This window comes from Protobothrops mucrosquamatus, unplaced genomic scaffold, assembly GCF_001527695.2.
Source record: "Protobothrops mucrosquamatus isolate PMUCROS unplaced genomic scaffold, P.Mucros_1.0 scaffold53, whole genome shotgun sequence".
Classification (NCBI taxonomy): Eukaryota; Metazoa; Chordata; class Lepidosauria; order Squamata; family Viperidae; genus Protobothrops; species Protobothrops mucrosquamatus.
In genome coordinates this window covers 586476-612916 of record NW_015386434.1, presented here as the reverse complement: position 1 = coordinate 612916, position 26441 = coordinate 586476, and the positions used below count along the sequence as shown (strand labels likewise).

Here is a 26441-nt window from a genome sequence, read left to right as displayed (position 1 = left end):
AGCTTCTTTGTCAGTTTAAACATCCCAAACATATTCTGATCAGAATTTGAATTTAGTTTTCAAAATGCCATTTTTTTTTCTTTTTCATGCTTTACCAACGTTGAGAAATGATCAAAGCGTTAACCTAATTAGTGGAGTAATAGGATGATTAGTTGATGAATCAATTTAATGAGGATGTTAAATGATCTGAATCTGCACTCGAAGAAAGACAACATTCTGAAATTAAAAACACAGTATTCTTTGATTTTTCAATGATGCATGCATATTTCATAACTGACATTTCGGAAAAGGAGGAAATGCGTCTTCAAAATGCATTTTGGGATGGTTTTTTTTTAGTTCTTTTTGAGTGCATGATCAGAGGCACGCAGGCACGCACACACTTTGTACTGAATTTACCATCCTCAAGATTATGAACTTTTAAAGTGAGCAATCGTGTTAATATGACATAAGATGAAAACATTGATGCATTTTTCACCAACCATTCTGAAGCAGCCAATGCAATCTTTACAAATTTATAGCTGAAGTAAACCACCTGGTAGTGGGGTTGAACCGTGTTGAGTTATGGCTTCTTAAATAAATAATAATGGATTAGCTAGCTTCATACTAAAATTTAAACCACAAATTATGGCTTATATTCATAATATAGTATCCATAATGTCTGTTGAACACCTGGCTCTTCTCATGGGTATTTGGGCCAGAGAATTAAGGGAGATTATTTAAATAGTTTATGTGATTACTTTACCATAGGGACGATATGTTTGCATTGTTTTGTTATATTTTATGTTTTTAGCTCATTATTAAGAGGGCAGATAGGCGAATGAATGAGGAATGAATGACTGGATGGATGGATGGATTCATTCAGTACAATAAGCCAAAAAGATCAAATCACAACATGGTTTCTTGTAATATGATCAGCCAGGGTGCTACGACCCTAAGGATAACATGATATTTCAGTTCCCAAAGGTGATTTTTCAAAAGGCAACTGGATTTTTTTTGTTTTCCCTTTTGCTTCTCATCCAAGAAGCTTCTTCAGAACTGACCAAACAAATAAAGTCCAGCTGCCTTTAAAAAAAGCACCTTTGGGACAACCAGGACCTGGGTGACTGAGAATCTCCATGGACATATTTCAAACTCAGGCCACTTCATCTCCGTTTTAGCAGAAACGACATGGAGATCATTCTTACCAGGAAACCATTGATCGATCAAAGAATTCACATGATCGGTGATGAAAGCCATGGCTGAAAAATCCCTCACATCTGACTGGCAGATGACTTTAATGCCACCACTTTTCTTCTTCTTCCAATTCACATCAGAGGACTCCACGCTGCCGGAATCAGAGCCAAGAAAAAGAAGGTTGAGAAGCTGATTAAACGGGAGGAGAATTGGATATATTGCCTCACAGTTTTTCCACTGAGTCTCAGCAGATAGGAAACCTTTGTTGTCTATTGTTATCTACTTGTTTTTTATTTATTTATTAGCTCTACCCCTTTCCTTCAAGTGCAAAAGGCCCTGTACGTAATGATGTGGCAGGTGGCCCAGGTGTCTCATAGACTTGCTGTCTCCTACCCTTTTACTCCTTGCACCTCTCCTTGACTTACAACAGTTCAAAGTTACAACAGCACTGGAAAAAAAAAGACTTATGACCGTTTTTCACACTTACGACCGTTGCAGCATCCCCATGGTCAGGTGATCAAGATTCAGACGCTTGGCGACTGACTCATATTTATGACGGCTGCAGTGTCCTGGGTTCAGGTGATCCACGGATTCACTTAGCAGCCGTGTTACTAACTTAACGACTGCAGTGATTCGCTTAAAAACTGTGGCAAGGAAGGTCGTAAAGCGGGGTAAAACTCACACAACAGCTGTCTCGCTTAACCACAGAAATTCTGGGTTCGGTTGTGGTCGTTAAGCCGAGGAGTAGTTGTATTGCTAGGAACCGGACGCTCCACTTTAATTTCCAGTTCAGAAAGACAACAGGGCTCTTTTTATAATCAGAAAAGGGGAAAAGGTTGGTAGCTGGAAATAAAACAGTGGGAGGTTATTTATACAGCCTTCTGTTGAACGCACAGCATGAATCCTGAAATTGCTCTTCATTGTGTGAGGGTCAAAGAAATTTTAATATTTGCATTTGTGCCCTGAAAGATGGTGCAGGAGAGCTTCTCAAACCTGCAGGACTTACTCTGCTTTCACTCAAGACCCCTGCAAATTTCTTCCAAACGGAAGAAGACTCAAAACAGCGCGTAAGGGAGCAATTCATATTGAGGATTAAAACGTTTGGAGAAAACTCCCCAGTCTGAGACTGTGTTTCCAGCCTCAGAATAGAGTTAGCTCAAAAAGCTGTTGATCTCAAAGAACAAAAAAACACACAAAGGAAAACATTAGGGAGCCACTAGTTGCGGCAAGATGAAAGTTGTGTGAGCAGGAGAATACAAAATATCTCCTTTGGCCTCCAAGCTTTCGGGCCTTAAAAAGTGTTTGACCTTCATCAGTTGCAAATCTGAGGAAGGTTTTTTTTTGTTTTGTTTTGGAAACTATAATTTTAGATTTTAGAATCGTGAGTTTCAAAGTGCAAAGCTGGCCTTGAGAAAAATGTGAGGAGGAGGAGGAGGAGGAGGAGGAGGAACAGATGGCCTTGAGGAGATTACATATCATCATCCAAGGTGTATCTCCAGAGAAGACGGAGAACTGAAGTCAGAACTGAAGAAGCTTCCTGGATGAGGAGCAACACGTTTTCAAGAAAAAACAAAGCGCAGTTGCCTTTTGAAAAAACATCTTTGGACATCTTCAGAGAAGATGGTAAGTTTTTTGCTGTTCCCAGGCAAAGCAGTGGGAATAGCTATAGGTAGCCCTTGCGATATAGCCACAAGTGGGACAGGAATTTCTGTCGCTAAGCAATACGTTTTTTAAGTGAGTCACGCCCAATTTTAGGACTTTTTTGCTGTGTTCATTAAGCAAATTACAGGCTCCTTAATCTGACTTCTCCCATGAGTTGTGCTTGTCGGAAGCCCTTGGGAAGATCACAAATGGTGATCACATGATTCAGGAACTTGTAAACTGTTGTAAATACTGTACACACGGGTTGTCAAGCACCCAAAATTTGATCCTGGGATCGCAGGGAGACTATAATGGTTGTATATGCAAGAAACAACTGTAACTCAGTTTTTCAGCACAGTCGTAACCTTGAATGGTTGCTAAAGGAATGATCATAAGTCAAAGACTACTGTAAAATAATTTCAGTCCTAAGACTGAATGCATCAACATTTATTTTGGTCTTTTAGGCTGCAATTGTATTCACAGTTATTGGAGAGAAATCAATCAGAATAGAATTGAGCTGGAAGGGACCTTAGAGGTGTTCTAGTCCAGCCCTCTGCTCAAACAGGAGACCCTATATCATTTCAGACAAGTAGCTGTCCGGTCTCTTCTTAAAAGCCTCCAGTGATGAAGCACCCACAACTTCTGAAGGCAAGCTCCACTAAATTCAGTAGAGTTAAAACCAAGAGCACAGAATTGCTCATCAATTTAATTAAAACTAAGCAGCTGATCATACAGAATCTGAGCTATTTTATATGGTTCTGTACTGGCTCTAACCATGATTGTGAAAAATTAAGCTCATGTCTCTGCTTACCAAGAAATGTGAACAATAAGAGGTCATTTTAAAGTTCCATCTTACTTTGGGATTTGGAAAGTAATGCCTTAAAACTGAATCCACCTTCTGTAATATTTACCTCAAATAGCCTCCATCAAAGGAGACAAACAGTCCTTCTTGCCAATAAATTGTGTGATTTCTTTTAACCCGGAATGTGCTACATCTGTTTCTCTGTGTGCCTGTAAAGCTGTAGATTACAGAGCTTTTATTTCGGTTCTTGGTCACCCTCTTGTTTTCAAAGAACTAGAAGAGGAAAAACAAATGGACATATTACAAAAAGAACTGTGCCAGATCAGTAATCAATCAAATAAAACCTTAGTAAGGCCACACCTGGAATACTGCATTGAAGTTTGGTCACCACATTACAAAAAAGAGGTTGAGACTTTGAAAAAAGTGCAGAGAAGAGCAACTAAGATGAGTCTGGAGGATAAAACATATGAAGAACAGTTGCTGGAACTGGGTAAGTCTAGTTTAATGAAAAGAAGGACGAGGGGTGACATGATAGCAGGGTTCCAATATTTGAGGGGTTGCCACAAAGAAGAGGGAGTCAAACTATTCTCCAGAGCACCAGAGGGCAGGATAAGAAACAATGGATGGAAAATGACCAAAGAGTCAACTTGGAATTAAGGAGAAACTTCCTAACAATGAGGACAATTAACCAGTGGAACAGCTTGCCTTCAGAAATCATGGGTGCTCCATCACTGGAGGTTTTTAAGAAGAGACTAGACAGTCACTTGTCTGAAATGGTATAGGTTCTCCTGCTTGAGCAGGGGACTGGACTAGAAGACCTCCAAGGTCCCTTCCAACTCTGTTATTCTACTCTGCTCTGCTCTGCTCTGCTCTGCTCTACTCTACTCTACTCTACTCTACTCTACTCTACTCTACTCTACTCTATTATAAGATGAGAGGGTCAACTTATTTTCCAAAGTACCAGAAGGCAAGAGTAGAAACAATGGATGGAAAGGAATTAAGGAGAAACTTCCTAACAGTGCAGATTTTTCTTTATACTTGTTTCAGTTTCTCCAAATCTTCTCCAGAACTGAATGCTATGCTCTAAGTAAAGTGTGCCTAGCTCAGAGAACAGTGGAACTATGGTAGTTTTACAATTTTGGGAAACTATATTGCTATTGGTGGCATATTTTGCTTTTTTTCCCAGCAGTCATTCAGTTGCCTTGTGACTGAAGACCGCTGTTTTGCAACCTTAGTTCTGGGGTGGTACCAAGAACACACCCTGCATTGTTACCGGGAAATACTTTCAATCTTTCTTTCTTTTTTCCAAAATTGTATGTTTATAAGAGCCAACTATGGCCCTGAAATCTTGCAGAATTATTCCCAGTGCTGATACAAATCAAGTGAACAGTCTGAAGTGATGACAAGATAATAACAAGATAACAAGATTGGGTGGCTAATTACACAGATTGCCCATGAAGTTAATGCCAATGTAATCAAGTGCTTAGAATTAACTAGTGCCAAATGTATTTCTATTATGTCTTCAGCAGAACACACACACTCTGATTACAGGCGTGCTTGAATCACTTTTGCTTTGAAGAGAAAAACAAAGCTCTATTCCATAATTGCAAAGGACGATTTTGGTGGTTCTTGATGCCATCAAAATATCCTCCTTGGGATTGGACCAAAATAATAGTAAAAAATGTGGTAGGGAATGATATATGCTGTAAGGGACTTAACTGAGTGGCCTCTCCATTAGCAAACTCACATTTGGTTTCCTCTCCAACATTATTCCTGAAAACCCTGATTTCTGGCCTCCAGACCATAGACATTTGACCAATAATATTGTAAGCTGCCTAGTTACCCTGCAGTAAGATGGAAGGCCAATAAATGAGATAGATGATAGATAGATAGATAGATAGATAGATAGATAGATAGATAGATAGATAGATAGATAGATAGATAGATAGATAGATAGATAGATAGATAGATAGATAGATAGATGGATAAATGGATAGACGGATAGACGGATAGACGGATAGACAGACAGACAGACAGACAGACAGACAGACAGACAGACAGACAGACAGACAGACAGACAGACAGACAGACAGACAGACAGACGATATAGATAGATGATAGATAAGATAGAGAAAGATAGATAGATAGATAGATAGATAGATAGATAGATAGATAGATAGATAGATAGATAGATAGACAGACAGACAGACAGACAGACAGACAGACAGGAGATATAGATAGATGATAGAGATAAGATAGATAGATAGATAGATAGATAGATAGATAGATAGATAGACAGACAGACAGACAGACAGACAGGAAAATACTGATGTAGACTATTGTAGATATGATCCTACTCTAATTTCCCAGAGATTTTGTTTTTCACAAATATTGCTGATTGCAGACAAGTTAATAGAGCCATTGAGAACTGAGCCTATAGCTAATTCTGATAGTTTTGGTTCACGGACATGCTAGAAAATGACCACTATCTGGAAATTATCATGTTGTTGTTGTTGTTGTTGTTGTTGTTATTAGACTTAGAGCTATCGCACATCACAAGCAAAAACTTTTGTTGGCTCACAACAATCATAAGACATTCATAAGATCATTAACATAAGATCATAAGATATTCACAGCTGATGCTTTACATTCCATCCTAGACCGGAACAGATTATAGAAAAGAGAGCTGAGTTGCAATCACCGAGCTAGAGAGAAATGTATAATTCTATCATTTATAATTGTACTTATCACTGCTGTAAAGAAGATTGGAAGCTACTTCTCTGTATCTTTTTTCTTTCTTTTCTATTTAGATTTTCTCTGTCTTTCGTTTTAGCTCTGTCTTTGATTTCCTCTTCCTTCTTTTCTTTTTCTCACCCCGTATTCGTTTCTGTCCCCTTTTATCTTCTTAAACTGTTTAACCAAGTTAGATAAAACAATACATTCCATTGTGGACAGAGAAAGTGCATTGCCAACACATTTTGTGGTTCAACTTTTCATCACCCGCTGAAGTTCTTTCATCCACATACCTGAAGATCCATCTCTGCAAGACTGATCAGCATCCGGGCTATAAACCGTTGCCAAAACCCAACAGGAACAAAACTCATCTTGAAAACTCTTTGGATGCTGTTTGTTGTCTGGTGGCGTAAGCCGTGAACATCAAAGGCTGGCTTGGCAGGAAGCAGGTGGGGCAGGAGATAACTGAAACCCAGTTAAACATTCAGATTATACAAGGTGCAGTTTTGGAAAGCAGAATTTCATTACCCTGGATGAAACATATGAAGAACGATTGCTGGAATTGGGTATGTCTAGTTTAACGAAGACAAGGACGAGGGGGGACATGAGAGCAGTGTTCCAGTATCTCAGGGGCTGCCCCAAAGAAGAGGGAGTCAAGCTATTCTCCAAAGCACCTGAAGGCAGGACAAGAAGCAATGGATGGAAACTAATCAAGAAGAGTAGCAACCTAGAACTAAGGAGAAACTTCCTGACAGTTAGAACAATTAACCAGTGGAACAACCTGCCTCCAGAGACTATGAATGCTCCAATACTGGAAGTTTTTAACAAGAGATTAGACAACCATTTGTTTGAAATGGTATAGAGTTTCCTGCCTGAGCAGGCGTTGGACTAGAAGACCTCCAAGATTCCTTACAAGTCTGTTATTCTATTCTATTCTGTTCTGTTCTGTTCTACGTATACATCCCATTACTGTGTTGAATACTTCACTTTCAGACAATTGTGTTCTAACGTCCTCTTTCTTACTTCCCCCCCCAAAAAAAACCTAGATTCTTCCCAAACAGTTTTATAGTGTTTTATTAAGACAATTGTGGGTTTTGTAGGTTGCTATTGTGTTTTGAATTATGTGACTTTGCATAGTTCGATCCTGACAGGGCTCAAGGTTGACTCAGCTTTCTATCCTTCCCAGGTCAATAAAATGAGGACCCAGATTGTTGGGGGCAAGAGGCTGACTCTGTAAACCGCTTAGAGAGGGCTGTAAAGCACCATGAAGCAGTATATAAGTCTAAGTGCTATTGCTATTGCTACAGTCTCGGAATGCCCCTTAAACTTGAGATCTTTAGCATAGAGTACATTTATCTCTGTTAGAATATTCCAAAATATGTTTCTTGGCTGATAAAACTGACAATTGTTTTTTTACAGGGTTGCAAACCGCTTATCCGATAATCCAGACACTAATCGCCAATGATCCATCCTAAAGAGCTCATCATAGTAACAGTGTCAATAAAAAGCACTATCATTTGAACCGAAAGGATCTGAAAAGGGTGGGAAAGGAAGACGCGATGATCCTTGCTGTGATTTGTTTGGCAAGAAAAGAAGAGGAGGAGGAGGAAAGAACAAATGTGAAGAGAAAAAAAATGTGGGTTTGTGTTTTTTTTTAAAGCCCCAAACTAAGCAACTTCTGGTGTTTAGAGCAGCTTCTGACTCATAATTCAGAGAAGCTCATGAGGGCAGTACTGAAGAATCCCTTTCCTTAAGTCAAGTCCAACACAAATCTTTCTAAATTCTTTCTGGGGAATGCGAAAACTTGACACCCTATCTTCTTGGCAAAAAGACCTGCTAACGTGTCAACTTCATTGTGCAGCGTTTATTTTGATTCTCTTTAGGCACTCCCTACAGCCAGATGTCATAAATTGGGTTGAAGGGAAGGGAAATAGACCTTTGCAATAATGACTCATCCTATCACTAGTTCCAGAAAAGGTTGGACTGCAATTCCTACCAACCCAGGCCCAGATTAGCCAGTGGCAAAGGACTGTTATATCTAAAATCTGGAAGCCACTAGGTTCCCAATGCTTCCTGTATGTTTCTTTTAAGGTGGAATGCAGACATGTGCCATGAAGAACGGAGAAGTATTTAGAGTCAAATCCTGAGACCCATCACCATCGTGAAGATTTTCTCAATGCAAATAACAGCAAATGCGTAACTTCCCTGTTTTGCTTCTGGAGAATTTTAATAGTTTGCGCCATTTTGCCTCCTTCCTCCATCCCAACGGGAATTCAATGCTCAAAAAAATGGGGAACATCGCTTTGAGTTTTCCCACCCTCGGGAAAACTGTTCTGTAGACAACTGTTTGAAGACATTCAGAAAAAAAATAGGAAGAAAGGGCTAGCATTTCCCTCCTGCTGGCTACATAACCTCAGATATCACTGCTCCTTTCCCCTTATGCACAGTTACCTCTGTACGTATATTTTAGTTGTAACTTTGTCTCTAAAATAAAGTGATCCTTCAGGGAGATAAAGATGGGAAAATGTAAAGGTGTGTAAGAAAGTAAAGGGCGAATGGCTTTGAAAAGTGCAAATATAACGCAATAATGGTGCACTAGTCTTGATGTGCACACACACAAGTTTAGGTCAGGGTTTTGAAAAACACACTCGATTGGATAAGCAATGGTGGCTTTGCTTACTCATAATAAATCAGTGAGAACATCATTCCTGCATGAAACCAAACCAATGCAATGTCCTAGCTCAGTGGTGGCGAACCTATGGCACGGGTGCCAGAGGTGGCACTCAGAGCCCTCTCTGTGGGCACGCGCGCCATCGCCCCATTCCTAGGCCTTTAGCTGGGTTGTATAAAACCTTTTCGCTTTAGGCCTCCGCCACCATGTACACACACAAAAAAGGTTCAATCAATCAGTCAATTTCAACTTCTCGCGGGGGAAAAAAAGATCTTGCAAAGTTGGAATTGATTGATTGAATTTTTTAGTCCCACCCAGCCTGCCGTTACCACCGCAGCCACGCCCAGCCAATGGGCCACACTCACCCGGCATCCGATGATGCGTAAGTGGGTTTTGGGTTGCAGTTTGGGCACTCGGTCTCTAAAAGGCTCGCCATCACTGTCCTAGCTGTAAGCACCTTGTCAAAGAGTGTGTTTTTTCCCCTGTGTGCTTAAGCTGGTTCCCTTATGATGAAACGGTTTCATGGTGCCTTGTCTTTTTCAAAAATAACACTTTACTGTTAAAGTTGAGCACAACTTCTGATGAGCACGTCCAGGTAGTTTTCTTGGCAACAATATGGAAGCAACTTTGCTGCTTACTTTTTTTCCAAGAAGATTTTAAAAATTCTAGCTACGGCCCTATACAGTGGTATCTTGGCCCTCGTCAGTAATTCATTCTGGAAGACTATAACCGACTTATACCGAGAAAACCACGACTTTTACTACGTGACCTGCCATTTCGGCTGGAAGAAATAGCAAGTCACGAGGCAGCAGACATCAGCAAATTCTTCCTTGCATGTTGACTATTGGGAGAAAGACAAGCGCTGGGTCAAGATTTCTGCTTCAAAACTCGTCAAATACTGAACTCGACAAGTTTTAAAGCAGTTGAGTGCTGAGATAGGACAGTAATATTCTGGAGGTCTCTCCCCTAAGTACTGACCAAACCAGACCCAGTTTATCTTTTCAGCCCAAACAAGGTTAGCTAAGTGACAATCTTATTGTGATCTTTTCCCTCTTGGCTCTTGTTTGCAAAAAGGGCTGGGAAACAGATGAACAGACTGACCCCATCGCAGCCAATAAACCACAAATATGAGTCTGGTTTTAACCACTGCTTGTTACGTTTGAGCTCAGAACACAGAGCTGGTTTTGTTTTTTTAGCCCCATATGGACATAAGAAGGTGAAATGGAAGGAAAATAAATCCAGAAATGGGCTGAATAAGCCACGAATACATGATTTATCAGACTGCGTCTGGGACGGTCAACAAAGCATAGCTGAAACAAATTTCGGCTATGCAAAGACCTTGAAGAAAAAATCCCTTGCATTCTTCTTTTAGTTTTCATTCCATTTGATGAAAGAGATCTTGCTTTAGACATTTTTCCAAAGGAGATTTTTTTTTGGGGGGGGGGGTGGATTTTAATGGATGGAATTTGTGTAGAGATAAGATGGCCAAGGAGAACATGGGATGTTCTGCATTTCATACACGAACATCCCTGCAACTTCTCTGCCTTTCTATCATTCCATTAAATTCCAAAGGAAAAATAACTTTCTCATGGAGAAGGTTTTTTATTTCTCTCCCAGCTGCAGGGCTACTATCACCCCTAAGGCAGAACCCTTGTTTTGGGAAATCGTTGTTGCATCTCTCCTTCTCTGGAAAGACTTTGGAGAAAGTTTCCATTTAAATTTGTCTCCACAAATATAGATAGTTCTCGGCTTACAACTGTTCATTTAGTGACCGTTGCAAAGTGACAACTGGAAAAAGTGACTTAGGAGCATTTGTCCTCACTTACAACCACTCCACGGCTTCCCTGTGGTCATGTGATCCAAATTCAGACACTTGACAACTATTTATGAGGGTTGTAGTGTCCTGGGGCCGTGTGTGATGGATCCCCTTTTGTGACTTTCTGACAAGCAAAGTCAGTGGGAAAAGCCAGACGCATTTGAGAACCGTGTGGCTAACTTAAGTGCAGTGATTCGCTTTAAGCACTGTGGCAAGAGAGGTCATAAAATTGGGCAAATTCACCTAGCAATTGTCTCCTTTAGCAGGAGAAATTTTGGGCTCAGTTGCGGCCGTAAGTTGAGGACTGCCTGTACACTGGGTCATTGGAAAAGGCCTTTTGTGCTTTCTGAGCCTGGTGTGTTTCTGCAAATCCCCAAATCACAGAAGGAGGAGAAGGAGAAGAAGGGAATCTGGAGTGACTTTGTTTCATGCCCCTTTTGGTTCTCTCAATCTCAGTCACTCCATTCGGACGACAATTACCAGTGTACCTGTTGTTAGCGATCGGTAACGCAATTTCAAACTTGGCCAGGAATTGGAAATACTGCTCTTCGGTTTCCTTGGTGAACCCCGTCCCGACCATCAGCATCCGAAGGTCCTCGGCTTTGATCACGCCGTTCTTGGCAATTGACTTTGAGCTTTTGATGTTGAAGATTCTCTGCAGGCATTCGGACAACCACACCGGGTCAAGAAAGTAGAGGTTCCTCAGCCCATGGCTTGTGTCTGGGAAATGCATCAGCGTCCCCGTTTCGATCAGGAAATTGATGGCTGTGGAGAAAGGAAGATATGACGAAGGGTGCCATCGCCTTTTAATTACCCCTGCCTCTTCTTTCTAGATTGCCATCCCAAAATTGGTAATTTGTCTTTCTTTCTTTGCAGCATTCCTTCTCTTAAGTTTTCCACCCACAGTCTGCCCTAGCAAGAAGAGGACCAAGAATGCAGGTGGGATGAGAGAGAAGGGACGTGGCTGGAAAAAAATGTACAAAAGTAAGACAGCTACAAAGCTCCATACACTGCAATCTGGACTGAAGCCAAGTACACTGTTTCTAACTATATTCCTAAACTACGAAAGGCATTGCTCAAAGAATTGCAAATAGTCCGTTTCGACTTGCAGTTTATTTATAGGTGGTCCTTGACTTACAGCCCTTCATTTAGCGATTGTTTGAAATTACAATGGCAATGAGAAAAGTGACGTATAACTGGTGCTCCCATTTACAACAGTTGTAGCATCCCCGTGGTCATGTGGTCAAAAATTTAGGCACTTGGTAATGGTCATGTCTATGGCATATGTCTATAGCAGCGGTTCTCAACCTATGGGTCGCAACCCCATTTGGGGTCGATCGACCATTTCACGGGGGTCGCCAAGCAAGGCTGTCCGCCATTTTTTTTCCCTTTTCCGGCGGGTGCCTTATCTCCCTTGAGCTGGGCCAGCTGGTGGTCGGCCTGCTCCGTCTCTGCCACTTGCCAGCTACGCCTCGGCCGGCGCAGGGGGCGGAACCACACATGCGCGGCGCTCCCGGGCAGGGAAAGTCCTCGACTTACGACCGGTTGGGTAGTCCTCGACTTATGACCGGTTTAGTCCTCGACTTATGACCGGTTTAGTCCTCGACTTATGACTGGTTTAGTCCTCGACGTACGACCGGTTGGGGGTCGTGGCATTAAAAAGGTTGAGAACCACTGGTCTATAGTATATGCATTTACATATACATATATACAGTACATATATAAATACTGTGTGTGTGTGTGTGTGTGTGTGTGTGTGTGTGTGTGTATTATGGGAGGGCGGGAGCTGAATAGACCCATAACCCATTCATTAGCCAAATGATTGGCTTTGCAGAGACTATAAGAACTGGCTTAAACTCTGACAACGTCAGCAGATGCTGACGAAAGCTAAGTTTTAAATAAAGTTTTAGTCTTGGTGATCTGTGCCTTTTGATGTTGAATATATATTTACACCTTGGCATTTTGACTGCTATACTGCAGTTCTACTTTTTACAATCTCTTTTGCCTTGCATCCCCCCCAACTAGGGGCGTTAAGCAGGCTCAAGTCGCTACTGCGAAACATGTACAAATCCAGATTTCTTTTTCTGACAAAGAGTTAAAGAATTAAGTTGGGAGACTAATATGGCCATTTCGAGCTCATTTGCTCTCACCAGTTAGCCATACCCTTTATGGGTATACTGTATATATGTATATACATATGTAATACGTATATGATATAGGATCTCCTGAAATACTCAAAACGCCCCCAAGCAAATCACCCTAGGAATTCCTTATGACACAACAGGGAAGGTACAGCTATGATGCAATTGCAGCTCACTCTTGCCACTACAAACCTGCCACTACAACTTGGCAAACACAGGCATAGTTTGTGAACAGAATCTCCTTGTACACTGTCAAGCACACAATACGCCTAGCCCCTGATAAGATTTTCCCACGCATATATACCAGCCTGCATGTCTTCATAATCCTTGATGTCATTGGCTGGAGTTTTCTCAATGATTCCTTGTATTTCCTTGTCAGTGAGGTATTGCACGCTATCGTTTTGGCTTCTCCTCTGTTGCTCTATTGTGACGGATACTTGAAGGCTCAAATAGCTCCTCGGGACCTGGTACACAACAGTGCAAATCAATCACTTGATCAAAGCAATGTATCTACTCCGTTTTATATAGCACAGGTGGGATTCAGCCAGTTCTCACCACTTCGGCAGAACCGGTAGCTAATTTTTTTGTTGTTGCCCAGGCCCAGAATGGACTTCTGGAAGCGGCATCCACACAGAGAACCGGTTGTTCACATATTTGAACCCCACCACTGGCACAGTCTGGTTGCTGAGACTAAGAAGGAGAAACCCCTAACCCACCCACCCACCCACCCAAAGTGACATAGCTGTCTCCCATAGAAATTACACACCAATCTCCCAACAAGCTTCTGTGAGCTGATGGAATTTCCGACATCCTTCATGTTTGTGCTGATATGGAAAATCAGCTGTCGCAACCCATCCAGGCCTTCCAGGGTTTTGCACGAGAGCTCGCTGCGAAAAGAAATGGCAAGAGAAAAATCACATGTAACCTCTGTTGTTATCTGCGATAGCAATAGCCCTTAGACTTATATACCGCTTCACAGTGCTTTACAGCCCTCTCTAAGTGGTTTACAGAGTCAGCCTCTTGCCCCCAACAATCTGGGTCCTCATTTTTACCGACCTTGGAAGGACGGAAGGCTGAGTCAACCTTGAACCAGTCAGGATCGAACTCCTGGCAATGTGAGCAGAGTTAGCCTGCCATACTGCATTCTAATTATTGCGTCATCATGACTCTTAGTGACACATCTGATTTCATAATCTAGCCCTAGATTCTCTGCTGGTATTACACCCATGGATGAATCAGGTCTGACCATGCTTAGGTTTTTGAGATAAGCCAAGATCAACTCAGCATTCCTTATTACACCAATGGCTGAAAATAGAAGAGAAAATATTTTGCAATATTTTGCCAGTCCTGTCTCTTATTATTCGCAAAATTGGTCTTCTACATTTAACGATGTTCCACTGTCTTGGGCTCACGGAAATGCTATTAATAAGCAGATCAGGAACTCAGAAGTCATGTGTCATAAAGAAGCCAAACAATAAGCTATTGTTGACTTCTACTTCTTTCTCTACTGGAAAAAAAATAAAATCTCCCATTCAAACGTCATGCTAAGCTTGACTAACCAGCCCGTAAATGGCTCATTACCAACACATTTTTGTGGGCAGCAACTGTGTCACCCTGAAAGCTTAAACATGACGTGGTAATGCTATCTTGTGCTCTGTTTGTGGCGCATGTTGAATTGAGCTGTGAAATTAAAATGTTAGGGCTGGGCTTTGCTTTGTGGAAAAGAATGTGACCAGCTCTCTGGAGTACAATTTTGTGAGGCAACCACAGGGCGTAAGACCTAATCTCAGACATTTAAAGACATATCTTACTGTTTGAGAACTGCTTTGACTGTATCACCCTCCCCTTGGTCTTCACTTAAAAAAATAGTGGTCACTTCCTTGCTGCTTCTGGACACTATAATCCACCATCTTTCAGTTAAGATGTTTCATAACAGTACAGGTGGTCCTCAACTTACAACAGTTCACTTAGTGACCGTTCAAAGTTACAACGGCATTCAAAAAGTGACTTATGACCATTTTCCACGCTTAAGACTATTGCAGCATTCCCCATGATCAAAATTCAGACAATTCAGACACTTGGCAACTGGCTCGTATTTACGATGGGTGCAGTGTCTCGGGGTCATGTGATCTCCTTTTGTGACCTTCTGACAATCAAAGTCAATGGAGAAGCCAGATTCACTTAACAACCGTGTTACTAACTTAAGAACTGCAGCAATTCACTTAACCATGGTAGGGAAAATTGTAAAATGGGGTAAAATTCACTTAGCAACAGAAATTTGGGGGGGCTCAGTTGTAGTCATAAGTCAAGGACTACCTGCACATGTCCTGCAGCAAAACTTCCCAATTTGCTCAGAGTTAGACCCATGACACCACTCTTCCTTAGTCGTACTTGAGTGGTTGAAAAGCAAGCAGCTGGAAGTAAGGCCTTGCTAGTGTGAGTTGCTGTTGCACCCACATCCAACTTACTGCAAATGCTTCATTGTGATGTCTGGAAAACCAGTGGCTCTTGAACCTGAAGGAGATCGACAGAGAGCCAGGACATAGGCTCTTAAGGTGGCAATCCTTTCGACACGGAATTTTGTTTCAATGAGGTCCAGATGTGTCCCTACCACCAGCACAACTGAATTTGGAGCCTTGGCCTGGAAAGAGAGAGTGGCATTAAGCTACGGTTCATTTAAGCCACAGTTGGTTGGAAGAGTCAGAACAAAGCAGATTTGTTCTTGCAGGTAAATGAAGTGATTGTTTCCTACTTGACCAACGACTGCTTCATATGAAGAACGGTTGCAGGAATTGGGTATGTCTAGTCTAATGAAAAGAAGGACTAGGGGTGACATGATAGCAGTGTTCCAATATTTGAGGGGCTGCCACAAAGAAGAAGGGGTCAACCTATTGTCCAAAGCACCTGAAGGTAGGACAAGAAGCAATGAATGGAAACTAACCAAGGAGAGACGCAACCCAGAACTAAGGAGAAATTTCCGGACAGGGAGAGCAATTAACCAGTGGAACAGCTTGCCTCCAGAAGTTGTGGGTGCTCCATCATTGGCGGCTTTTAAGAAGAGAGTGGACAGCTATTTGTCTGAAATGTTATAGGGTCTCCTGCTTAAGCAGGGGTTTGGACTAGAAGACCTCCAAAATCCCTTCCAATTGTGATGATGTTCTGTGTTCTATGCTGGCATCACTCTCGAAGTCTTAGGTAAGGCAGACAAACAAACCAAAGGTAAACTAGGAAATACACATGTCTATAACTGCCATCATTTGCTTATCACCCAATGGCATAGCAATTCCAGTTTTATCATGTATAGGACATGACATTTTGCTTTATGAGGTGGATACTCGTATCCCATTAAGAGGATTTAAAAAAAAAGATTCTAGTGCACATCCTATTAGTTTTTCTGCCTGTATCATGACAGAAAATGATTTCATTCCTTAACAACAAAACATATTGGACCTTTACCCTGAGGAATTATGGGAACTGAAATTTAACATATCTGGAAGGTAATAGAGACGGAAGCTTAAACTAAATGTTCATAAATGTCTTTTTGGAGTAAACATTAGGAACCGACAAAACACATAGAGATGAAGGATGACAGTTGGGTGATAGTTGAGGTAAAGATGTCAACCCTGAAGAATTTTAGCATGAAACGAAAAATAGCTTTTTGCCAAACTTGTACTTCCACAGGGACTTAAACCTTTTGCAAGCCAGCCTACGGCTTTGCTCCTACCTCAATACTGAGTAGCCAGAATTGAAGATTCGCCACAGCTTCTTCTCCCAGTGCCAAGTTCCAGATGACAATGTACAATGCCTTATCTGTGAAGAAGCATTGGTTGACTGTTGACATGCTGGCGGGGCCTCCGATATCCCAGACGTTAAACTCAACGGCGTCAACCTAATTGGACAAAGAGCTACATTGAAGGGAGCAAATACCCCTTGATAGCAGTTAAACTAAATGAGAGAGAGAGAGAGAGAATGGTGAATGCATAATGAGCTTGCACCCTCCAATATCCTCATAGCGTACGGCACCTAGGCGTCAATGGGCGTCAATGTTCACTCTGAAGAAAGAGGGCTTGTCAAGGGGGAACGACCCCTTCCACACAGGAAATGTAACTTAATTGCTTGCTTTTAAGACAGCCACACATTCCCAGAGTTATAATTTGGAGTGGAAGCCAACTCTGACAGAGAAGAGCCACCACAGTTTTATTCTATAGGAATCCAACCAGTTAATCTGCTGCTCAATTTTGCAAAACAGTCAACGAGACAGAATAAAGGCTTCTAATTATGAGGTCTAATTACTGAAACGTATAAGGTCTAGGTGTGAAAGGCGCCATACGGAAAGCAAAGGGCGGAGGCGAAGAGTACAATTTTGAAATACACCGGGATCGTTTCTGTAGTCACTCACCACCAAAGTCTTCTACATCCTTGACCATTTTATTCAGATTCTGAATAAATATAATTAATTAGCTCATTAATTCTGGAATTCTATGACATGCTCACCTTTTAGTGAAGACATGGCCTCTAAAGGCCCAATTTGGAAGCATTTCCAGATGGATTCAAATAATGGGGTGGAGGTTGTTGGGTTTTTTTGTTTTTTTTTGAGGTGCTATCTGAAATTTCTGAAGGTGACTTTCAGAAAAATGTCCGTTTTCCTTATCTTCCACGTTCGTTATACTTTTGTTATGGAAAGTGAATTGAAATCCAGCTGGAATCTTTGTAGAGGTATCAAATTTGGCATGCCCTGCCCTGCCCTTCAAAGCTCCTTATGGAAAGTTGAAAGTTTTTCTTTTTCTATTTACCTTGGATTTGAATCCAGCAGGTCTCTGGAGTTCCCATCTTGTGGTCCGGATGGTGGTATTGTCAGGCATTGACAGAGAAGGTTTTGCTGTCTGCAAGATCTCAACCAAGGTGGATTTTCCCTGTCGTGGAGGACCTACCACCACCATTTTCATCACATTACTTTTTTCTGCTTTGCGTAGCTGGGCACGTAAATAGGCTAAAATGGTCTTGGGTCCTGCAGGTAGAAGGTATAGAGAAATCATTGGTAGATGATACAGGTAAAGGCTCATCTCCATTTCTATTAAAGGGAGACAGCATTATTGGAAGACACTTCCGTGGACATGTGGCCAGCATGACTATACGCTGAGGCACATGGAACGGTGTTACCTTCCCACTGAAATGGTGCCTATTTATCTACTCACATTTGCATGCTTTCAAACTGCTAGGCAGGAATGGTAGATGATAGCTAGTCACAAAAATAGACAAAACCTATTTTGTGTAGGGTGAGCAACCTCGAGTCAACTTGGTGGTGCTTGAAGTAAGTTTTAAAGCCCTCTAGAAGCAACCTGGGCCTTGAACGAGAGAGATCTGGGTCTCGCTCTCTCCTTTGCTCCTTGGAAATGTGGGAATATAGGATGACTAAAGAAAAAAAACTCAAAATGAATCAATACTTTAAAAAAATATATCTTGGGTTCTCCTGATTTAAGGGCTGAAGACAGAAGTTATAGATTGCAAAAATAAACCAACCGTTGGACATCCCCAATTTTTTTTTCAAGGTAGCAATAATAGGCCTATTCACAAGGAGTAAACAGCAGAAGCCTGATTTTATGTAAGCCAAGGATCCTTAATTCCCAGTTATGGTTTGTTGTCTTGAAGGCTGCAGAACTGCCAGTAAATTCAGTTGCAACAGAAATAACCATTCTGAAAAAAATATAACCTTGGGCCAGGAAGTGTCAAAGCTGACATCTCTCAGTTGCGGGTGTCAAAAACGATGACTTTCTGCACAATAATAAATGTTGCCTGTCATTTCTACAGCCCTTACTCAGAAACGGACGGGGGGGGGGGAATGGAATCCATTCAACGGCTGTACTGTGAGTTGCTGTTTGAGGGAGAAAGGTGGCCTGCGAAGGAACTGCTCAAGCCGAATTTGAATCGTATGGAAAATGTGAGGTCTGCATTTCTGTTTCATAACAACAACGGCCTGGACAGAGGCCACTCCATGTTGCCCACCATTCAATAATAAATAAAATCAGGCATGGTTTGGATTCTCTCCCCGTTCGAGCAGCTGAGATTAATCAGTTACAGAAAGGAAAGAACCTCACCCTCTTTTCTGATCTCCGTTGGAAGATTGCCAATGTTTAGATCCTCAATATCCAGCTGCCAAAGATTAACCAGTTGTCCAAGTTCAGTAGGAAGCTCTTGGATGCCTGGGTTACTATGTAGAAAAAGACACACACTCATCAACCGACCCACAGCCTTGCCAGGGGCGACGCTGAAGTGCAAGTTGGCATCAAGTCCAGCCTTCAAATGAATATTTGGAAGTATAACAGGAAACTGTTAGCTTAGACAAAAGCATCGTGGAATTTCAATGGAAAGAAAAATTAAGAGAGGAACAGAGTTGGAAGGGACCTTGGAGGTCTTCTAGTCCAACTCCTTGCTCAGGCAGGAAACCCAATACCATTTCAGACAAATGGTTGCCCAATCTCTTCTAGTGTTGGAGCATCCACAACTTCTGAAGGCAAGCCGTTCCACTAATTAATTGTTCTCACCATCGGGACATCTCTCCTTAGTTCTAAGTTGCTTCTCTCCTTGATGAGTTTCCATCCGTTGCTTCTTGTCCTGCCTTCAGGCGCTTTGGAGAATAGCTTGACTCCCTCTTCTTTGGGGCAGTCCCTGAGATATTGGAAGACTGCCATCATGTCCCCCCTCGTCCTTCTTTTCATTAAACTAGACATACCCAATTCCATTAAACTAGACATATGTTTTAGCCTCCAGTCCCCTGATCATCTTTGTTGCTCTTAACTAGATCTCTTGAATAAATAAAGTTTCTCTACTTTTTGGGTTAGCTAAGAAGAAACACAATCCATTCAATTACATTTTGTTTTATGTGTTTCTCAGCAGTGCTGTTAAAAAAGCATTTCACAAGTTCTCAGTGAAATGATAATCCTGGGAAAGTTTAAAAATCACAGTCTTTTGTCCAGCAGAGGAATTCATTTATTTCTTTTTAATCTTACTTTTCTTCCCAGGAAAACAGTGGGCATATATTATTTTTCCTACCCCAACCAACTTAAAGATAAAATTGAGAGATGGATATAGGGAATCTCATCCTGTACCTCCCCATTCTGGGGACTTGGATCTTTCCAGCTGTGTTGAGCTAAAATTCCTATAACATCTGCATCTTGGCAATGCTCTCGGGGAATTATGGAAATACCTTCAAAAATATTTGGAGAAGATCAAGAGCACTCAATCAAGAGCACTGAAAGTGCCAAGTTCATCAAAGGAAACCTCCAGAGTTTCAGCAGCTAATGAATTAATTATTCTCTTGAATTAATAAATTAAATATTCTCCACAACTGTTTGGAAGAACTCAACTCACTTTCCTAAGTAGAGTTCTGACAGTCCTTTCAGGAGACAAACAGACTGAGGGACGAAATCTAGTTGGTTGTCATTCAGATAGAGGACCTCCAGCATATCGGCCAGGAATTCAGGGAACTGTAGGGTATATTCTGGAGAAAGAAACAAGTAAGACAAATATAAGTTAGACAAGAGAAGATACAGAACACGTGCAGACTGCAAGCTGGCAATCAGCTTTGATTGGATAAAACCCCCAGCTCCAGATCCTGTTTGCTTGCTGTCAATCACTGGTCACAAGAAAGGGACAGGAGAACAATCTGTTATTTATTAATATTTAAATATTCATTTGGCCCTTTTTTCCTACAGCAGAGTTGCTCTTGACCACAAGGTGACAGAGGACCAACTCATGATGAAAAAGGGATGGAGATCAAAAAGGGATTTTAATACATACTGTAAACACAAGAAAATCTTTTCCAATGCTCCAACCTTATGGAGGAAAATAGCATTTTAAGAGAATAAACTAGAAAAAAGCTAAAAAAAAAAATACCTTGAAAATTGTCAGGTGCTACCAATTTGGGGAAATGGATAAATGGGCTCAGAAGGGTGCAAATTAATAAAAGGGGTCCGAGTGGATGTCTACCCCTACAAAGAATATAGGTTAAAAAAAAAGATTGACCTAAGAGCAGTGGTGGCACAGTGGTTAGAATGCAGTATTGCAGGCTTATTCTGCACACTGCCAGGAGTTCGATCCTGACCAGCTTAAGGTTGACTCAGCCTTCCATCCTTCTGAGGTTGGTAAAATGAGGACACAGATTGTTGGGAGCAATATATGCTGTAAACCTCTTAAAGTGGGCTGTTAAGCACTACGAAGTGGTATATAACTCTAAATGCTATTGCTATCATGAGAAAGTCTTGTTCACATACAGTGTCAATTGGTTTTACAGGTCATTTTATATACCATTTAAATATCATTCAAAAGAGACGAAAGGCAAAAAAGGAAACAAGAAAGACCAAAACACCTCCAAAAGATCTCCTCGCCAGCAATTAATGCTCATGTAAACAGAGATTAACACTAACAGTAAACAGTAACACAACAGTAAACAATACCCCAATCAGGGAACTGCCAGCTCAGACAAACAAATAGTAAACAGCAGCCTATTCAAGAACATTCCCACCAAAACTGACAGGGCAAGCATAAACAGAGACCAAGCCCCACTCCCTTCCAGCACTGATGATGTTACCTAGTTGGGTAATGAAACATCTGCAAGAAAATAACCAAGTTCAGAGAGCACCAAAGACCCATAGCTCTTCCTCCTCCTCCTCCTCCTCCTCCTCCTCCTCCTCCTCCTCCTCCTCCTCCTCTCCCTTCATTCTGCAAACGTTATTGCTTTCTAGTACTGATGTTATTACCTAGTTGGGTAATGAAACATCTGCAAGAAAACAACCAAGCTCCGAGAGCATCAAGGACCCACAGCTCCTCCTCCTCCTCCTCTCCGTTCTGCAAACTTCATTCCTTTCTAGTACTGATGTTATTACCTAGTTGGGTAATGAAATGTCTGCAAGAAAACAGCCAAGCTCAGAGAGCACCAAGGATTCCACAGGCCTCTTTAAAAACAAGTACTTGGTGTCAGCTAGAAAGCGCAATCAAAGAAATAGCCATCAAGGGTCTTGAAGACTACTTGAGTGTCCTACCACTCAGTTCTTCATTTCAACCTGCGCGTCTGTCCGTCTGTCTCTCTAAGACACCCAGACACTTACCTATCTCGCTGCCGACGCAAGTTCTGTTCCTTGTAGTGAATAATGGCATCCATTTCGTTTTGGTCCCTTCCTCAGTTCTGCAGGCAAATGTAAACAAAGACCAATGAAACAGGAAGGTTTCTTCTGCGGCGTAGCGTAAAAGAAATGCCCCAAACTCACTTGCCAAGCTGATTCTTGGACAGATCCAGAGATTTCAACAATCTGCAAGACCATTTCTCTGGAGAAGGTAGCGTGACGATCTGGTTTCCAGACAGTTTCAGGGAGACTACAGCCTGAAAGGAAAAATGGATAATGATGGTTTTTGCATAGACCTCCCAAGAAATGGGGACTGTTCAAAATCTGCAAGATGGGGGGGATATGACATCACAATTTTGCAGAATTTGACATACATAGATAGTCCTAAACTTATGACCACAATTGAGGGGCTGCCACAAAGAAGAGGAGGTCACGTTATTCACCAGAGCACCAGAGGGCAAGATGAGAAACAATGGTTGGAAATTGACCAAAGAGAAGCAACCAGGAATTAAGGAGAAATTTTCTAACAGTGAGGACAATTAACCAGTGGAACAGCTCGCCACCAGAAATCGTGGGCGTTCCATCACTGGAGATTTTAAAGAAGAGACTGGACAGTCACTTGTCTGAAGTGATATAGGTTCTCTTGCTTGAGTAGGGGGCTGGACTAGAAGACCTCCAAGGTCCCTTCCAGCTCTATTCTATTCTAAATTATGCAATGCTACACATGTATTTTTTTTAAAAAAAATACAGATGTCTTTATACTGCACTAATACCACCATAGTGTGAAAGGGCCCAGAGAACAGAAAAAGTAACAGAGGAGCACCGCCTAGTGTTCAAATGATTCAGATTACAAATATTTCACTTTCCAGGAAGGAAAGGCAATTTTCATAAGCTGAAGTCACACCTACAGTATGTATGATAGGAAATATACAATATGTACCTTTGAAATCCATGTGAAATCTTGGGGGTCTAAGGCCAGTTTATCTAGGCAATAAATGTCAGTCTCTTTAAATTGTTTTATGTATTCTGAGTAAAGTATGAGTACGTGTTTGTAAGGAGTGTGAAATGGTGTATGTGTCAATTAGGATGTATTTATAAAAAAATGTTTCTAAATTTTATTTGCTGACCATCTCATAGCTGACAACTCTGGGCAGACTGAGGATGTATCTTCCCAGTCATGAAATTAAATTAAATTAAATTAAATTGACCTCAAAATTCAAGAAACGGCATGATTAACAGAATAAAAGAGTTGGAAGGGACCTTGGAGGTCTTCAAGTCCAACCCCCTGCTCAAGCAGGAAGCCCTATACCATTCCACACAGTCTCTTCTTAAAAGCCTCCAGTGATGGAGCACCCACAACTTCTGAAGGCAAGCCGTTCCACTGGTTGATTGTTCTCACAGTTAGGAAATGTCTCCTTAGTTCTAGGTTGCTTCTCTCCTTAACTAGTCAACTTTGATTAGGGTTGACTTTGCCTCTTCCTTTTCCAGATAAGATTATTTTTTCTACAAGTTAGTTGTTAATTCCACATTTAATTAATGGCAGAGCGGCTCATGAAGTTTGTCTGAAGAAGTGCTAGGTATACCAAGAAGCTGCCAGCGATATTCAAAGTCCATCCTCCCTTCCGTGTGGATCTTGTTTCCCCATTTTATCTCACAATGATCTTGTTAGGAAGGCCAAGCCATGAAAAGCCATGAAAATAAGGAAATATTTGCTTCTCGGCATTTCCAGCATCTCTCCTACCTTATGGTGCCTTTCGCCAGTACGCTGAGGTTCAAGCAAACTAGATTTTCAGTGTCCCAAAATTGCTTTTTCGAAAGGGAACCGGTTTTTGTTTTTCCTTGAAGACATTTGGCTTCTCATCCAAGAAGCTTCTTCAGTTCTTCCAGAACAGAAGAAGCTTCTTGGATGAAAAAGCACTTTTGGGACAACAATGACCTGGATGACTGAGAATCTCCACAAACATTTAGATTTTGAGTGTCTAATATAGCTAATCCAGGGTTCTCAAGTCGCAAATGACCACAATTAATTTGTATTTTGGAAACATTGGTGGTCGTCTGTCATGCTGGGAAATGCAGAAGGAAACAGAAGGAGAGGATGATCAGCAGGAAGGCAGATAAACTTGATGGTACACTGGAAGATCTGAAGGGCCAGGCTGGGGGCTGGAGAACTATGCTGGGATCTATATGGTTGCTAAGAATTGACTTGATGGTAGATAAATCAATCAGCGGTTGGCTGGAATACCCCTTCAAGGCCCTGTAGTCCCTTCAGATGTTCATCAGATACCTTTGCGGTCCTGAGATTGCAAATAATGTAAAGCAAACCATCCCCATTTATTTTACAGGGTAAAGGAAGTTGCGCCCCAAATGGTAAGAACAATCTTTCCTACTTACTTCAAGCTGGAAGAGACTCTGGGGAAGATCTTTCAGCGAATTGTCGGAAAAATCTACTTCCTTGAGATGGTTTTTCCAAAACACTGCCAAAGTATCAGGTAGGGAGTCCAGCATATTTCTAGCTACCTTGCAAGATTTCTGGGGGGAAAAAACAAGGAAGAGAAAAGTTCATACTTGTCCATCCTCAAAATCTCAGCTTTTTATACAGGTATGGATCTTAATACATTTGTGAAAATATACCGGTATAGGAGTTCAAGTGATGGAGAGATTTCAGTTTTATCAAAGAATGCCAAGTTTCTCCATTGTACACACACACACACACACACACACAAACACACACACATAAACACACATGTAAACACAAATACAACATTTCTAGTTGTTAGGAAAGGGAACAACAGGTTTGAAAGCATGAAACCATTTCTGATGTAACTCTCATTTACACTTACTTATTCAATTAAAGATGTCTCCAATGTGATTCTCACACATTCCAAAAATGACACATTATAAAATACACTGAGATTGCGTAACTACCATGATAATAATAATAACAATAACAACAACAACAACAACATTGAAAGAGATCTTGGAGGTCATCTAGTCCAACCCCCTGCTCAGGTAGGAAACCCTATACCATTTCAGACAAATGGTTGTCCAATCTCCTCTTAAAAACTTCCAGTGTTCTCGCATTCACCGCTTCTGGAGGCAGGTTGTTCCACAGGTTAATTGTTCTCACTGTCAGGAAGATTCTCCTTAGTTCCAGGTTGCTTCTCTCTTTGGTTAGTTTCCATCCGTTGCTTCTTGTCCTGCCTCAGGCGCTTTGGAGAATAGCTTGACTCCCTCTTCTTTGGGGCAGCCCCTGAGATACTGGAAGGCTGCTATCATGTCCCCCCTCGTCCTTCTCTTCATTAAACTAGACATACCCAGTTCCAGCAACCGTTCCTTATATGTTTTAGCCTCCAGTCCCCTGATCATCTTTGTTGCTCTTCTCTGCACTCTTTCTAGAGTCTCGGCATCTTTTTTACATCATGGTGACCATGATGATTACCCAGACTCACCAAAGGACAGGCCCATGGTTGAGGAAAAACTTTTAAGTTATTGCTAGATCCATTGAGGCTATGCAGTGATTTCAAGCAGTGCAGAAAGGAAGCAGGCAGCTCCGATAATCTGTTGTCTGAGACATCTAATTCCCGCAGTTTTCTTAATCCAATCCAGTTGGTTGCTGGGGGGGAAGAAAAAAATCCAAAGAAAAATAGCTCATCAAGAAATATGAGAATCTGTGCTATTTAGCTTTACTCTTGAACCTTTTCTCTGAATTAGCTCTCCTCTTGGGTAATTTAATTTTCACAAAATGACAGTGGCCAAATTCATAGAACTATGCTAAGCCATCGTGCCATCTAGTTGGATTTTGCACATCAGATATATCCAATCATTGTGATGTGTAAAGATGATTTGTAACTTAAGAATATTATATATTTCTGGCTTAGGGCTTTCCCAAAGAAATGAAGAAAGGGTGTGTGTGTGTTCAAGGATGACCGGACAGACACACTGAACGTGCTTCAGGATATGAAAAGAAGGAATAATTAATAACTTCCAGTGATTTCAGAAGATGTAGTTTCTGGACACAAAAAAGGCCACCATCAGTTAAAGGATAGGGAGGTCCAGAAGCAAAACAAAGATGTGTTTCCTTTCGAATCCAAAACAAACTGTTGAATTTTGAAGATAACACTCACCATTCTCCTCATCAAATAGTTTTTCCAAATAATTTTTGGCAGCAACAAGTCTTTGGAGTCTAGAAAGGTGCAATAAACCGGAAGGCAGGCTGAGGAATCTGTTGTTAGATATGTCAATCTCAAGTAATCTATTAAAAAGAGGGAGGGAGGGAGAGAGAGAGAGAGAGAGAGAGAGAGAGAGAGAGAGAGAGAGAGAGAGAGAGAGAGAGAGAGAGAGAGAG

The 26441-nt window shown here is 41.4% G+C and overlaps 1 protein-coding gene across 1 annotated transcript in view; it reads right to left on the bottom strand.

The window, feature by feature from the left end:
• The window catches only part of LRRK1 (leucine rich repeat kinase 1), a gene marked incomplete at its 3' end in the record, with an annotated part of 47657 nt that overhangs the window by 17963 nt on the left and 3253 nt on the right, over window positions 1-26441 (bottom strand). Inside the window, 16 exon segments of the mRNA XM_029283309.1 lie at window positions 1185-1324; window positions 3726-3889; window positions 6643-6814; window positions 11325-11601; window positions 13282-13441; window positions 13744-13864; window positions 15446-15618; window positions 16702-16866; window positions 17771-17985; window positions 19073-19185; window positions 20346-20475; window positions 22082-22158; window positions 22241-22353; window positions 24488-24625; window positions 25546-25709; window positions 26221-26348. Of these exon segments, the coding sequence (XP_029139142.1) occupies window positions 1185-1324; window positions 3726-3889; window positions 6643-6814; window positions 11325-11601; window positions 13282-13441; window positions 13744-13864; window positions 15446-15618; window positions 16702-16866; window positions 17771-17985; window positions 19073-19185; window positions 20346-20475; window positions 22082-22158; window positions 22241-22353; window positions 24488-24625; window positions 25546-25709; window positions 26221-26348 (2450 nt within the window).